The 15219-nt window shown below is 38.1% G+C and overlaps 1 protein-coding gene and 1 pseudogene across 1 annotated transcript; one reads left to right on the forward strand and one right to left on the reverse strand.

The window, feature by feature from the left end:
• Positions 1-15219, forward strand: part of LOC117495161 — a 527883-nt pseudogene that overhangs the window by 302138 nt on the left and 210526 nt on the right.
• LOC117495808 lies at positions 1067-14422 on the reverse strand. The gene is made up of 7 exons (XM_034147343.1): positions 14176-14422; positions 10233-10375; positions 7661-7777; positions 6839-6871; positions 5748-5772; positions 5308-5358; positions 1067-4111 (listed from the first exon to the last, which is right to left on the reverse strand). Exons 1-7 carry the CDS (start codon positions 14216-14218, stop codon positions 3891-3893), a joined length of 633 nt encoding a protein of 210 aa, XP_034003234.1. The 5' UTR covers positions 14219-14422; the 3' UTR covers positions 1067-3890.

Raw genomic sequence — 15219 nt, forward strand, 5'->3', positions numbered from 1 at the left:
TGATTGGTCAATTTAGACATTTTAGACTAGAGTCTGTTAAGTTAGGGATAATGTGCAGCTAGGCGGTCATTATTGGATCCTGGTCAGTGATGGACATCAGGTCTCGGGTCTTTCAACATCATACACCCACGTCCTGCATGGCGACTTGTGTTCAGGTGGCATTAGCTCCTCCCCATGGACCGCCTCTCCTGATCCAAAGCCATCTCCAGGCTCTCTGCTGCCTCAGTGATGGGATGCTCTCCTCTTTGTACCTGTGAGGCCCACTGCACTAAGGGCTTTGTAGAGTGATTGCCCCGCAAAGCCCCTGCAGCCAACCTCAACCTCTCCAACATGGTGATGTGGTTTTCTCCGAAACCAGGAGGATCTCTGGCCTCAGAGTGGTCGTGTCAATGTGATGTGGAAACTTCAGCTGTGGTACTGGGGAGCGCTCCAGCCTTCACAAAGGAGATCCTCTGGGATTTGATGCTGTTAATCAGTTTGTCACACTCTAACAGTCTACCATTTTAGGCTAAAATATGAATAAAGCTGGTCTATAGAAACATATTTTATATAGTACTTGAGGGTCTGTTAAAGTGTGGAAGGTTATCTAGCACAATCTGGATCACTTGAAGACAATTCTTCTCCCCCCCCCCCCAAAATGATGAAGCTAACATGTTGCTGCATAGCCACAATGAACTAGGCACCAACGGGAGACAAACAATGTGTCTATATCAGGCTGAAAATTGTTTTAGCGCACCTAGCCTGGGGAAAAAAGTAAAAGTAGAAATATCTCATTGTAAATACTCCTTTATTTGATCCACTTTAAAAGGCTGAGAAGTAATAAAGTTCAAAATGGTCTGAAAAATATGAAAGTAAGAGTAGTCATAAGCGTAATCATTCCATGGTTATCTATTAACATATGTATATGTAGATTATAATAATTCATCGTCTTTTCTAAGCTGATCATACGTTTTATATCAAGAAAATCAATCTGCAAAATAATGAAAATGTGACTTTACGATCAGTAAATCTTTGCACATTGATTTTTGAGACAAAGTTAATTTACTTTCAAATAAATACAATTGAGAAGTTAAAAATCACTTTTATTAGCATACAACATTTGCATTAGGCCAAAAATAAATAAAATAAAATAAATAATAGTTTATAAATAAACTGTAGGCAACATCATTTCATGGTTAATAATGCTGACAACAAAACATTATTTTGTACCCCAAAACCTTTATGTAAAACACACAAAATCCATAATCATTTAACTTGAGTATTGGGGAGTTGTCATTTTAAAATGGTAACTAACCATTAACAGTTTACATCATTTAACTTTATCAATAGTTCTCTGTCTTTAAAGCTGCATTCATTATTTTTGTAATGTGATTAGATCAAAAGAGACTGTAATTGAAAGGGGGTCACTCCTTGTGATGAATCCATAACCGTGCAGCTTTACAGAGCTCTTTAACTCCTTTTGGTTTTACTCAGCAACAGTTTTGATAAATGATCAATTATTCATTTTCGTATATTAAGCAAAATATTCCAAACATTTGCTGTGTGATTAGATATGATGGCAAACTTCATATCTTTACGTATTTTACTTTTTATCTGTTGTCAGATAACAAAGTTGTCACAGTTTGTTTTTTAACGTGCTTTTTCTTCACCTCAAAAACAGTTAATACAGCTTTAAGTAGCAGAAACTCCAAATAAAAGAGGATATAAAAGTAACAGATTCAACCCTTTAGGATCTAACAGCAAAGATGTTAAAAAAACGTGATGCCGATTACCAGTTAAACCCAAGTCCAGGAGCCCTGAGGGCATACAACTGACATCTGCACGCTTGTATGTTCATTTGAGTCTTTGTATCAAACATTGAACTCTTCTGAACAGGAACTTTCAGATAATATATATATATATATATATATATATATATATATATATATATATGTTCTTTACACAGAAGGAAGATCAGTAACACTATCAATCAGTAATAGCTCTGACAGTCCACATTATGGTACTGTCAGATAACCTGATTGAAAAATCTCTCCCTTATTTTGTTCCAAATCCCTTATTCGTCACCATGGATCAGATGTTGGGTTTGAAGCCTGTTTTGACTGTTGCAGTAGATGGAGCTGAAAGCCCTGACACACCAAGCCAACCATTGGTTAAAGGGGACTGTTATCGGCTACTGTTGGGCCTTTATGGCTGACCACCACGGTTATGTACAGGGTTTGTGGTTGTATAGTATTTAAACTTATCTACATCCAGGATAAAGAATGCATTTCTTTACCCCAGAAAATGGATCTGGAGAATACTTAAAGTTGATATTTAAGTGGGGGATTCTAACTAATGGAATTGACGTTGTGTTGGGAAGCTAACAAAAGGTCACACAAAGGTTTTCCTGCTTGATTCCCCCGTGAAAAGGATGGCCAAGCACAGTGGTTTACTTATAAATGGAGGATAATGCAAAGGCTTAGTGGCTTCCTGATTATTCAGCAAAAGGCTTTACACACTACATAAAAAAACACAACATTGTGAATTAAATGTATCAATTTAACCTATTATCATCAATCTGAATGTATGTTGACTTTTGTCAAGCTTCAATAAATGATGATTAAATCACAATTGTTGGAATTGTTCAGTTGTCTGACAACCGTAACAGAAAAATATGTAAAGGATGATGACTATATTGTGTATTGGAAGAAGAGATTTAGCCTTTTTTCTTTTGTTCAAGTGCTTCACTGTAGACAGAAGTCTCTGCCAAAACAACCTGCACTTTTTGGTGGCATCAGTTCTTTGACGTCAGCTTGGTGTGTCAGGGCACTAAATCTGTTAATGAGAGCTATAAAACAGCATATAGAAAATATTCAATGATGCAAAGCTCAAACCAGACCAGCTCCTTTACATAATCAACGATTCAATCTCGCAAACCTTAGTTATTAACGCAGCAAGATTGAAGTCTGGAAAACGTGATTCTGCAACATAGCAGCCTATTTTTCCAGCCTCTAATATATTCAGAAGCTGGCTTTTCTGGAAAGTTTTGGGAGATATCTGGTAGTTCCAGAACTGCAGCCTCCTTCTTCCAGATTAATCACTGGAAGCAAAGACTGACAGTGTATTTTAAAGCGTTTGACATCCACATTGTCCCATAGGCATGAAAAAAATGTATCACACAAGCTTAACAGTAGTCGGATACAAATGATCAAAACTACCGAGATAAGTGTGAATGTCATAAACAAGGGTTAAACTTTAAATCACAGTGTGTTCACGGCTAATATTGCCAGTTTAACCTAAGATGTGGTCTGTGAGGGTAAGCCCTAGAGAAGGTGCTGATGAGGAAGTGAAAGCTCATCATCAATCAAACCTTAACAAGGAGCTGCCAGGTATCCTTAGCGTAGCATAAAGAAACAGCTAGTCTGGCTCTGTCCAAAGTTAATAAAACTTCCCTCACAGTTTTCCCATTTAATGGCTACAAATGGATTTTTCGACTGGCCTGTTTACCATTACATTCTAAATGTGTTGTATCCACAGACCATCTTAAACACTGTAGCTCATTCAAAATTGGATTTTGAAGCAAATCTGACTCCAAAAGCACAATTTTTTAAAGAAAACATTTTTCTTCTTTCAAAAAATAACTTAAATCTTGTTATTTTTCCATGAACCTTTTACACAGCTAGATCGTCTCTTTTTGGGCTCCTGGACTTCGGAAAAACGTTCATATGCAATGCCTGTAACTAATTCATCCTTCCTCTCTCTGTTACTTAAAAAAACATTATAATGTAACAAATCCCATATATATAAACATTTCCGGTTAACATTTTGTGTATATGTAGCCCTCTATTGTCTGTAAGGCACTAACCTCATTACATACAGTATGAAAAACAGTGGTCAAATATTGGTCAAATTTAGACTAGAGGTCTCTTTTTATGTTTTAGTTTGACGTCCGGAATCTCCACCATGACCTTCTGTTCCTCAATATAATTCACCACGGATGGAGGAATTTTTTTCTTTCTGCATTTGATGTACAAGATCACAGCCATGGCAACAATGAAAACAGCAACGGAAACAACAACAAGCGGAATTTGCCGGGACCGATTCTGATTCACAGGATTCGCTATAGGGTTCACTGAAATGAGAAATAGGAAACAGGTCGTTTTATGCCATTTTTATTTGACTAAATCATTGTAAATTAGTTCTTAACAATGCTGGCACCTTGGTTCACTGGATGGTGTGTCTGTCTCACTATTAGTTGACCTAATAAGAATTAGTGTCTAATATAGCGTTTTCAATCAGTTACTAAATGTATTGGCGTTAATCACAATCAATTGGTAAACTTGGTAATGTGATTTGCGTTAACGTTCCCGCACTTAGGTTTCTTTGTGGTCATGTTGTGTCTCTTCCTGTTTGCTGTCCCTTTGAGTGACGTGTTGTGAGTGAAGGCAAACCAATGTTTTATTTAGGTTTTCTCCCCTCTTTGTTAAACTCACAGTTGGGATTAAATATGTGGTACATTAACCTGGCTTAATGAAACATTTATGTAGGCACTTTATTGAATAATTATAACCAGATCGTTAATCTTTTTTAAGAACCTAAAGAAGATATAGAAAGTAGCAAACAAATGCCATACTTAAGCTATTAAATAATAATATAATAGTATTAATATTCTATTACCTTGATACTCAATAGTAATAACTACTGTCTGTTAATCTGTTCAGAACTGTTACATCTTTAATCGGTTATTGTAATGTGAAAACCCCATATCTCTGTCACACAGTCAGGTCCAGAAAATCAAGAACAGGTTTTGCAACATTGTCTGCTGAATATAAACCACAGTAGGGGAATTCCTTCAGATGCTGTAAGCAAAACTAACTGCTTCCTGATAATCAAACAAACAAGAGTGTAGCATTCTTTATTCTCGTCCACTGTGCTTCTTACAATTGACACTTTGTGGGTGAACTACAAACTGAAAGATACAGGAAGACTCTTTTCTTATCTACTTGAAATGTAGCTAGAAGGTAGACCACATATGATTTCCTTTGCAATATATTTGCTCTTACTCTATTTTATGTATCTGTATTTTAATGCTCTTTATTCATTATTTTATTTATTTATTTAATTACTTTATTTGCTGAATTAGTTTGTTTTGCTCTCTATTGTAGTTTTCTTCTCTGCTTAATTTCTAGGAGACAGGGCTGTTATACATGTTTCAAATGTAAGAAATGTAAACTGCTGTCAGCAGACCATTAAGTGGTATTAACACACGCAAAACAATGGTCCTATAACGACAACGTTTAGTGTATTTGTCGAGACGTGTTGACTCACCTGGGGTTGGTTGAGAGGCCTTAGGATCCCAGATAGGGCTGCTGCAGGTGTCTGAAAAAAAGAGTAAAAACTCAGAGAAGAAGATGAATTTGCATTTCTCCAGACAGATACTCCTATAAAAACAGGGGGATGGAAAATAACTTGTTAAAATCTTTAGTATTTCTCTTCAATCTACTCTTTGTCTCTTTTAGCCTTTGATAATGTCAGTCTGCTTTAACCTTTGCTCTCAAAGTATAAAACAAAATGACATTAATTTTTAAAGGAGCCTTCTATAAACTGAAACTACAAACTTTTCAATAGCAGTTAAAAAGCGGAGTATCAGTGTAGGTTATGAAAGCTCAGTGGTGTTTTAGTTTTTCCAACTTTATTTGAACCTCCCACATAATTAGTAAAAAGAGTCTTTGACAGTTACAGGAGGGGGGCGGTTTACAAATACTTACATGTGCAGTGGGCTCTCTCGTCGGTCTAAAGGAAGAAGGAGATACACAGAGAAGGATATAATTAGAACTAGTAAATATTCAACAGATTTTAACAACTGTGGACAAACACAATGCTAACATTCCGCAAAGATCTTCAGGTTAACATAACCGCTGCTTTGGATTTGTAGTCAGTTACTTAAAAATGTAACAGATTAAATTATTATGCGTTTTTTCAGGATTTGTTCTGTACAGAGACAGGAAGTGCACACTAAGATTTTCAAGTGTGAGATTGCAAAAAATGTGGTCATCGCTTTTTGCTGCTTTTTCAGAATAATAATGAGCTAAACACTTTTAGGGGCTTCAACTGTTGGTCAAACTAAAAATATATTTAAATATGTCACCTTGAGGTCTTAGAAATAATGTTCAGCATTTTTAGCTTATTTCTAAACATTTTCCAGATAAAAAGGGAAAAAAGCATACATTTTTTGGCCATAAAAAACACGAGAAATAGCAGAATTTACATTAAAAAAAGACCAATTAATTTAATATTTTGTGCTCATACATTTTTTGTGGGCTTTCATTTTTTAAGAGGAGTTTTGGTAAGGACTATTTATCATCTACCCGTAGTCGGGGACAACAGGTGAGCTCTTTTAGCCGCACTAAAATAATACAAATACGCAAAAAACCTGACAAAATGTACTTTCACTTTAATCTATCACCGTCATCCGGTCAACATTTTGAATGTGTCTAATACTATGTGTTTATGACTAAATACATGCAGAAATAATGACATTCCCATCAGCCTCAGATTAAACTTGGTGTTTAATCACGAAATATAAAATAAATAGATTAAATATAACTAATACGATCCATTTTTAAAATGTTGTTGGGATAAAAAAATGCGGATTTGGTAACATGTTCCCTTATATAAACGCTATCATATAAGCTGGGTAAAAGTTGCTTGTTATAGTTTTACTGAATTATGTATGCATTTTCTCATGTGCTATAAAATGCAGTAACCGGTAAATTCAAGTAGAAGTATAAACTCTTGAGAGATGATCCAAAAATACAAAGTGCCGGAAATTTGATTTCAGAAAATGTGTGTTACTCACCAGTCTGTTGTCCTTTGAGGAATCCGAATTTGACTGAAGAAACATGGAGAAGAAAACAGTAAAATGTCAGATAAAATTATGGATATTTATTTTTTGGATTTAAGACCAACTGGTTTAATATAAAACAATGCATTATATATATTATTTTTTGAGTGTGTGTGTGATTCCATGTGTTTATTTTCAGGTAAGTGCAAATGGAGCCAACAGCAGCATGTCAGAGATGAACATGGAAGAGGTTGCTATGGGACGCGACGCATAATGTAACTGGTGACACAATAACGCTGGATATTATCAGGATATCTACAGACAATCTTTAAGTCTGTTTATATAGTGCAATTTGGCTCAAATTATGTATACTTATATTATAAATGAATAAAGATGAAGAGAGAGAGAGTCTGTTGCATTATATTTTCTAAACTTATCCTATTTTTATTTAAAAGAATAGCATCTACACCATTGTTTAAAATGTTGGAATTTGCTGTTATACAATGTTTAGCTTCTTTCACTCAATAACAACTGTTTAACAAAGACTAAAACTGTATAATTCCAACACTAATTGTGAAAAACAAGAATAGAACTTGAATAATTTCACTCCAGTTCAGAGGTGTTTCAGTATTGACAACTATTCGTTGAACCTCCCACATCATAGTATGCCTAGATTGTAGGGGAACTCTTCATATGTGACATTACAGACATAGAAATATCTAAAACTCCCTATGTACTCATGCTATGTGACTTTAACACATCTGAAATGTGTTCAATATACTTCCATCTATGATTTGAACTGTGATTTTAAATGTAGTCTTAAGTGAATGTACTTACACCACAGGTGCTTGTGTAGTCAATGTTGTTGTGGCATAGTTTCGAGGTGAGAGACTGGTCCGTCAGGCTCTGGACTTTATTTTGATCGTAGCCCTGGTTCCGGGCGAGGACTACTCCCTGGGAAATAAAAACCCAGACAGCCGGGTTCAATAAGACGTCAGATTAACTAATAAAGCACAAAGTTAGTCGATTGTCTAACTTTTGAATGACAGTTCATACAACTATTGCACTCCTGTAACAACATTTTGTCTTTTTTTTACAAAAAAGAGTGTCCTCTCTTGTAAAAGAGCGTAGATTATGCAGATTCCTTGGATTTCAAAAGCATCTGGTTAAAATCATTGCGCCCATATAAATGTAATATTCAGTCCCCCTCCATTGTTTTATTTACTGTGGGTGGTAAGGGTTACAGTTCTAAGGCATGTTTACTGCTTGCAAAAAACAGATTTCACTACAAAGGTTTTCCACACTGATGTGAAAGTGTGGAACGACTCCCCCTTTTCTTTAAGGACAGCAAACATACTGGTTTAGTTCAAATGAACATGGTAAACATTATAACTGCTAAACAATTAAATGTTAGATTTGTCATTGTGAGAATGCTGATGATAGCATTTAGCTGTAAGCAATGCTGCTTGCATGGCTTAAAGCAATGTTATTTCACTCCCGCAGCGACTACCAGAGAGCTGAAATCACAACATGTTATCTCTAGTTTCATTCACAGTTGCAAGGTAAAATGTTATGAAATTAGTGACTGATAGGCGTACTATCAATATGACTAAACTGTGACCAACCCGATGAAGAGATGACTTAGAGATGGTGATTCAAACCTAAAAGTCTCCATTGAATTGATCAGGATAATTGTGAACCGACCACTCTGTGTTAAAGTCGGCAGGAGAGGGGGTTAGCTGTTAGCTGATAGCTGTTAGCAACCAGTGGGCAGGTCAGTACTAAATACGGGGCTAACAGCTAACGTTAGCAGAGCATAGAGTTACATTGTGATGGGTTAAAGCTCTATTCATTAAAACTAGTATTGGCAAAATGTGAGTTTCCTGCTCAAGTTTTTTTAACCCCATCTTGTTCCGAGTCCTAGTGGTAACTTCTTTCTGCACTCTGTAACAGTGATTATAAAAAAAAAACATATTTTCAAATGTTCTGTGTCCATGCACAAATTGAAAATGTGCATAAATACAGGTGAACAAACAGGTGATCCGGCCTGGGTAAACCTGCAGGGGGGATTGAACTCCTACTGGCACTGCTCTCAGGGTGTCAGAAACACACAAGGGAGGACACCAAAATAACTTTACTGTGTACAGAAGAATTTATGGCTCTGATACCCCTTTCACACCAACGGTGTTTCAGGGCCGGTTCGGTGCTGGTGCTTGAAAAGCACCGGGTTTTCCTGTTCACACCGCAGCGGAGCAGCGTCATAGCTCCGGAATCCGGTTCGTTTCGAGCACCAAAAAGTTGTCCGTCTAGAAGCAAGAACCGCATACGTCACGCTTACGTCGGAGGGGGGCGAGATTAACCTGAGCTAACACTTAAGGCGAGTACGGCAAATAAAAGTTGTAACAAGCAGTAGTGCTGAGCAAAGTGACTAGAACGCAACCACACACTTGTTAAAAAAAACACACTTTATAAAGTCAAGCAACACTAACCAGGCTTCGTGTGATTCTGTTTATTTGTACCTTACTTTGACCATCCGTTCGCTGTTATTGATCATTGTGGAGAGCAGGCAGACGTTTTGTTTGTTATTATAGCAGCTATCGGATGGAATCAATACATGGGCTGCACAGGTTGTCATGTCCGACTATCACAAGTAGAATCATAATGAAAAATACGTCGGTAAAAAGTGCCTGTAGAAAACTGCTTAGCAAGTAGTCAGTTTAGCTTCGGTTGCTATGCTAACATCACCCATGTTATACCAGAGAAACTTTCATAACAGCGTTGTGATGCCAAACAGCGTAAATTCAGACTGACACCAAACAGCGTCAATTCAGACTGACACACATTCACTTAAGGGGAACTGGGGATATGTATCAGCTGCTTGTGTGACAGTCAGACAGTGAATACTTTAGAGCCGTGTGAGCTAACCCGGAGCTAACGGGAGAATACACTCGTGGAAGAGCAGCCGGCCAGCACTGCAGCGGTCGGTAAATGCCGCTGAAACACATTAATAAACAATGAACCACGGCACTCTGGAGAAAAGTATAAGGTTGGAGAAGTCGTTATTTAATTTAATCTGGCTTCGTATGATTAAAAGCAACGCAGTCCCCGGCCCGTTGTTATTGTGAGGTGAGCTCCGGCGTTGGGGAGAAACTCAGCGACGTAAACTGTGACGTCATGACGCAGCAGCGGCAGCACCAGTCGGGCTCTGAGCGGTGTGAAAAGAGCCGGCGCTAAACCGAAGAACCGGTTCTGAACCAGAAAAGCTCTAGCACGGAGCTTGAACCGGAGTTGCGTTGGTGTGAAAGGGGCATCAGATTGCCTTATCTGACCCTCTGACGATAAAAAGCATCCTTCAGTCTGATCCTAGCTTCCTAAACTGTGTAAACTGGTTACAATGATTCGGACTTACATTTTTGTCCACCCAGCTGGTATTACAATCGGAGGAGCGGGACAGTAGGTGAAGGAACCCATCTGGTGTTTTGGTGACGTTGCAGGTTAGTTCTGGTGGAGCATCTGCTGCAGCTGCAAACATCACTGCAAGAGCTGAAAATACTGAAAAGAAGAAAAATGTAAGTTATTAATAAACTAAATTCAGACATTAAAATGTTAACTCATTTCTTACAGGAATGTCATGAACATTATTATTATTATACATTATTAAGATATTGTAATGCAGATGCAATGCTATTATTAGCAAGCTGATGTATGATGTCCTTTTGTTGTTCTGTTGTTTATGTTTTTATGTCTTCATGTGGAACCTACTGCTGCAGGTCTCCCTTGAAAAAGAGATCAATGATCTCAATGGGATTTCATCTGGATAAATAAAGGTTTTGAATTGAATTGAAGCTAACATGCTAACTAGTAACTCTGTTGTCAAGTCATACCTGTGCAAGTACACAATGAGGATGTATGGTATGTACAATGTTCTTTCTCTGGGGCCAGTGATGCTATATTCAACATTTGCAGTCAACACATACATGTACATTTCTACTCTTATTTAATTTTCCGGACTGCTAATGCGTTATAGGTTTTTTGTGCATGTAAATGGTCTGCAAAGGCTCAATTCCCCAAAGTTCCCTCCAGAGGGAGTTTCTCTCCCACATACTCCCCCCCTGCCTGAAACACCTGCATTGGACTCCTTTGTTTACTTCCTTGACGTAGTGACATCACAATGTAACACTCACGCTTCTATTTTCAAGTGCTCCAACACATTGTACGTGATAGGCTATGTGGTGGGACATCTCTAAGATCAATCACAACAGAGTTGGCCAGCTAGCCAATCAGAGCAGACTGGGCTCTGGTTTCAGACAGAGGATGAAAAGAGGTGCTGCAGCACAGGCAGTATGAGAGAAATAAAGAGCTTTTTGAACATTAAAGCATGTACACATGTCCCAGAAGAGGCTCCAAAATACAAGTATGAACCTGAAAATTAGCAGAACAGGGCTCCTTAAAGGCATAAAGACAGACACATTTGGATTGGCCAGGACGCAAGCTGAGGCTTAAATTCTGAATATCAAGAAAAAGGAAGTCTGCAGTATATCATCAATGCAAGTGTAGTGTATCAAAGCCAAAACTATTTAAAAACAGATTAATGAGTCACATTGCTGCACTGGACACACACACACACACTTTTTTTATAGAGTGTGCATCTAAATGGTCTGCTATGCGACAGACTAAGGGGTGGGACATCTCTACGCAGTTGACTAATCACAACAGATCCCGCCAGCTAACCACTCAGAGCAGACTGGGCTCTGGTTTCAGACAGAGGGTGAAAAGATGTGCTGCAGCACAGGCAGTATGAGAAAAATAAAGAGCTTTTTGAACATTAAAGCATGTAATCATGTTGCAGCAGAGGCACTGAATACAAATATGAACCTGAAAATGAGCATTATAGGGCCCCTTTAAGGCAATATGTGACACAAGAAGTAAAATGAAACAGGACAGCCACTTTATGTACATCTTCAACACATGTCAAAGATACTGAGGTTTTACACCAATAAAGTATCTATAATATACATTTGCTGGCAACTTTGATGATAAAGATACAGTAGTTACCAAATGATTTGGTAACCCCATATAAATAAGAAGACTGAATTATAGCATTTTCCAATATTTCACAAAAGCAAAAACGAAAATAATATACATTTGTTAAGCAATTCCTTCTCCCCTGTCACCCGGCCCACCGCTGAGGGACGTGCTCAGAGCAGATGATTAAGACATGATCTCCATACTGTCATTGGGGTCATGTAACAAAACCCTGCAGTGTGCCCACAGCTGGCAGAGCCGAACGTGAGGGTGACGCTGTATGAAGGACCTGGCTCAGAGTGATGTTTGTGCTGGCTTTGCTCCTCCGGCCATGCTCACACACGCACACACACACACACACACACACACGCAAACAACTCGCTGACTTGGAGAGTCCTTAAACGTTTCCCAGAAATGAATCACTTCCTGAACCAAGTAGAGCCCTCACAGTGGGGGAGGAGTCTCCACATTTCCTCATCCTCTAACTCAAGCAGCCTTGCTTACCACTTGAAGAGTCTGATAAAGACGCAGATTCATGGATTGTTTGCTTTATACTTTGATTCCACTTTAACAAGATGATAAACTTTGGCGGCGTGTCTATAATTCTTGTGTGTTCAGCATTATACAGACAGATTACCTAGGGTGTACAAATGAAAAGGTAACACGCTGTAGCTTTCACCTCTAAAGCAGAATAAGATTAATATGAAGTCTATTCAAATGAATCATGGTTAACTCTCACTATAATCTACAGAGGCGGGACGGATTTCCTTTTCTCTCTGGTTTACCACAAACACAGAGAGACTACTGACACACACACCACACTGCCTCACATACTGTAAACACATGCTCAAAGACCGTTAACGCTTTACCACAGCCACCACAGTTAACAAGACAATTAAACAGTAAAGCTCACAAAAAAGGGAAAAGTAAATACTAATCTAAAGCATGAACCAATAAAAACCCTCCAAATCAGATGTCTTTGTTTGCCAGCATTTGTTTAAAATTAAAAGTATTCCACATAATTTATTAGAAGTTCCTGTTTGCAGTGTATCCATGGAAGTATGGAGTTGGAGTACTTTGAAACATTTTTCCGTTATGCAGTGTCTTCTCCCATGATTTTTAAGTGTATCTATAGACATTTATTTAAATTACAGATGTTGATGTGCTTGACATAAAGCATGTTAAATGAAATGCATCATGTCATTGTGTCCAGATTTGATCAACCTTTGACGGAAGCCAAATTTAGCATTCAAACTACAATCTTCCTCTTTTAAAGCACCAACATGTTGCTTATCTTAAATGTAACTCCTCTTGTGTCTTGTCCTGTCTTACTTCCTGTGTTTTGTGTGCCTGATGTCTTGTCTTGTGATTAGTCGTTTGTCTATATAGTCTTGTTTTCCCTAGTGTACTCTGTCGGTGTGTTGTTGTTGTTCCCCTCGTTGTTACTGTTGGTTTACCCTGAGCTCTTATACCTTGTGTTCCTTATTTTGTCCCCTGTGCTCCCTGGTTTTGTACATGATTAGTTTTTCTTTGATTATCAGCTTTTTTGTTAATAAAAGCTTGCTTATTGTTAAATCTATCTGCCAGCTCATTTTTAACTGCACTTGAGTCTGACTTCCTATCAAACCCTGGCACTCTTGTCCAGTCTGCAGGTGGAAAGTACCCACAAGATGCCACTCCTTTTCCAGGAACATCAATCCATTTCAAGGAATCTCTGATACACTTTTAATGATGTTTCTTGCAACGTTACACCACATATCAGACTGCCTTTTTAGGTCTAACAAACATGTAATGTACACACTATCAAGAACATACTACATCATGTTACTAAACTGGAATATTGAGGCTTATAATAATGTATGAATTATGTAAATGACTCATGAACAAATCAAAAAGCATCTTCGTATGATAGGCTACTTAGTGTCTTATAGCATGTTTGGATAGTTTGGATATTATAAGTTGCTGCTGCAGATGGAAACCCCCATTGCAGGAAACATCACTTAATATCGAGTTTTTGTTCTTACACGGTGCCTTATTTTTATTTACCTTATTTTCTGTATTATTACTTTGTCTTAACTTTTCACCCACCAACAACATGCATTTTCTTTTTCGTTTCTTTTTACACAAAAAACTGCAATGTATTTTCCTTTATATGTCTTGAATGTGATTTGATTAATGCAACTAAAATAGATTTGTATTATTTTTTTCAGGTTTACATTTGATGACATTCCTGAAGTGTCATTTAACAGCCAACTCATAAATCAGTAGTTTGGTTTGACCTCTTTAGCACTGTAATCTAGATGCGTAAAACAACTTTTTCAACTTACCGATTGCAAGCTCAAATGTGGTGTTAGTCATTTTGAAGTTCATGTTGTCAGCGGAGAGGATAAAGCAGTGTGGCGGCGCTGGTTGAAATAAGGTCGATACCGCATATATACGTGAGGACGGAAACTTCTGGAAAAGTGACGAAACTCAGAGAGACACCGGGAGGGCTGAAACAATGACGTAGCGATACATGATGGCCCAATCCCAAACCACTCCCTCGACCCTACCCCTCCGTGGCGGAGTGAACTCCGTCTGTAGCCACACTCGCAGCTCAACGAGGCTCCCTCCTGTCAGATGGAGGGAGTAAATACAGCGGCAAGCTTTGGGACAAACTCCCCTCTCTCCCGCAGAAACAGGAAATGCCGTAACTGTATGTAACAACTGTTTCAAATCAGCATCTCTTAGACAAAAAAGGTAAATTAAGAACTCAAATAAAACTCCAAACATCTTTCATTGTGTTACTTTTTTGTAAAGCTCTTTTACCTGATGTTTATAAGCTTCTTAGTTTTTGCAACAGTCTGTAAATATACACAACTTTATAATAAAATGCACACATTTACCTTTTTCTAGACTAAACACAGGTACTGTATGATCCTAAGTTAAAAAAATATGAGGTTATCATGAGGTTGTTAACATCGCAATTTATCAGTGGATGTTTGCTGGAACTACTTGTAAACAGCGTGTTTCCTGACGGACACACACAGCGTGACTCCGGTCAGGTAGAGACCAGTCTCAAGTCAGCACCGATGCAGACTCGCTGTTGAGGGCTTGATAGCCCACTCCCCCTCCACACCTCTCCACCAAGCCCCCAGGAAGTGCGCCGGACTCTGATGAAAATATTCGTGCTGGCCAAACGGCGGTACTACACTTCCTTTTGGTTGCCAGGCCCGGAAACACTTTTTCCCATTGACTTACATGGGGAAAGAGTGGTTTGTAAATCGTTGGATAATTTTTTTTAAACTAAATAAACTACCCAGTATGAACACTTGTATAGCCCTTATTAAAAACATTCGTTCCTCAAGTTGTAAAATGTGCTAATAACGTTA

Source organism: Trematomus bernacchii, unplaced genomic scaffold (assembly GCF_902827165.1).
Source record: "Trematomus bernacchii unplaced genomic scaffold, fTreBer1.1, whole genome shotgun sequence".
Taxonomy (NCBI): Eukaryota; Metazoa; Chordata; class Actinopteri; order Perciformes; family Nototheniidae; genus Trematomus; species Trematomus bernacchii.

Bases quoted from the DNA above. Each gene is read 5' to 3' on its own strand.
- LOC117495808 (XM_034147343.1), bottom strand. From the start codon at position 14,218: ATGAACTTCAAAATGACTAACACCACATTTGAGCTTGCAATCG. The intron at 10,376-14,175 runs GTAAGTTGAAAA...TCTTCTTTTCAG, and splicing joins CACATTTGAGCTTGCAATCG to TATTTTCAGCTCTTGCAGTG. The intron at 6,872-7,660 runs GTAAGTACATTC...ATGTTTCTTCAG, and splicing joins ACTACACAAGCACCTGTGGT to TCAAATTCGGATTCCTCAAA.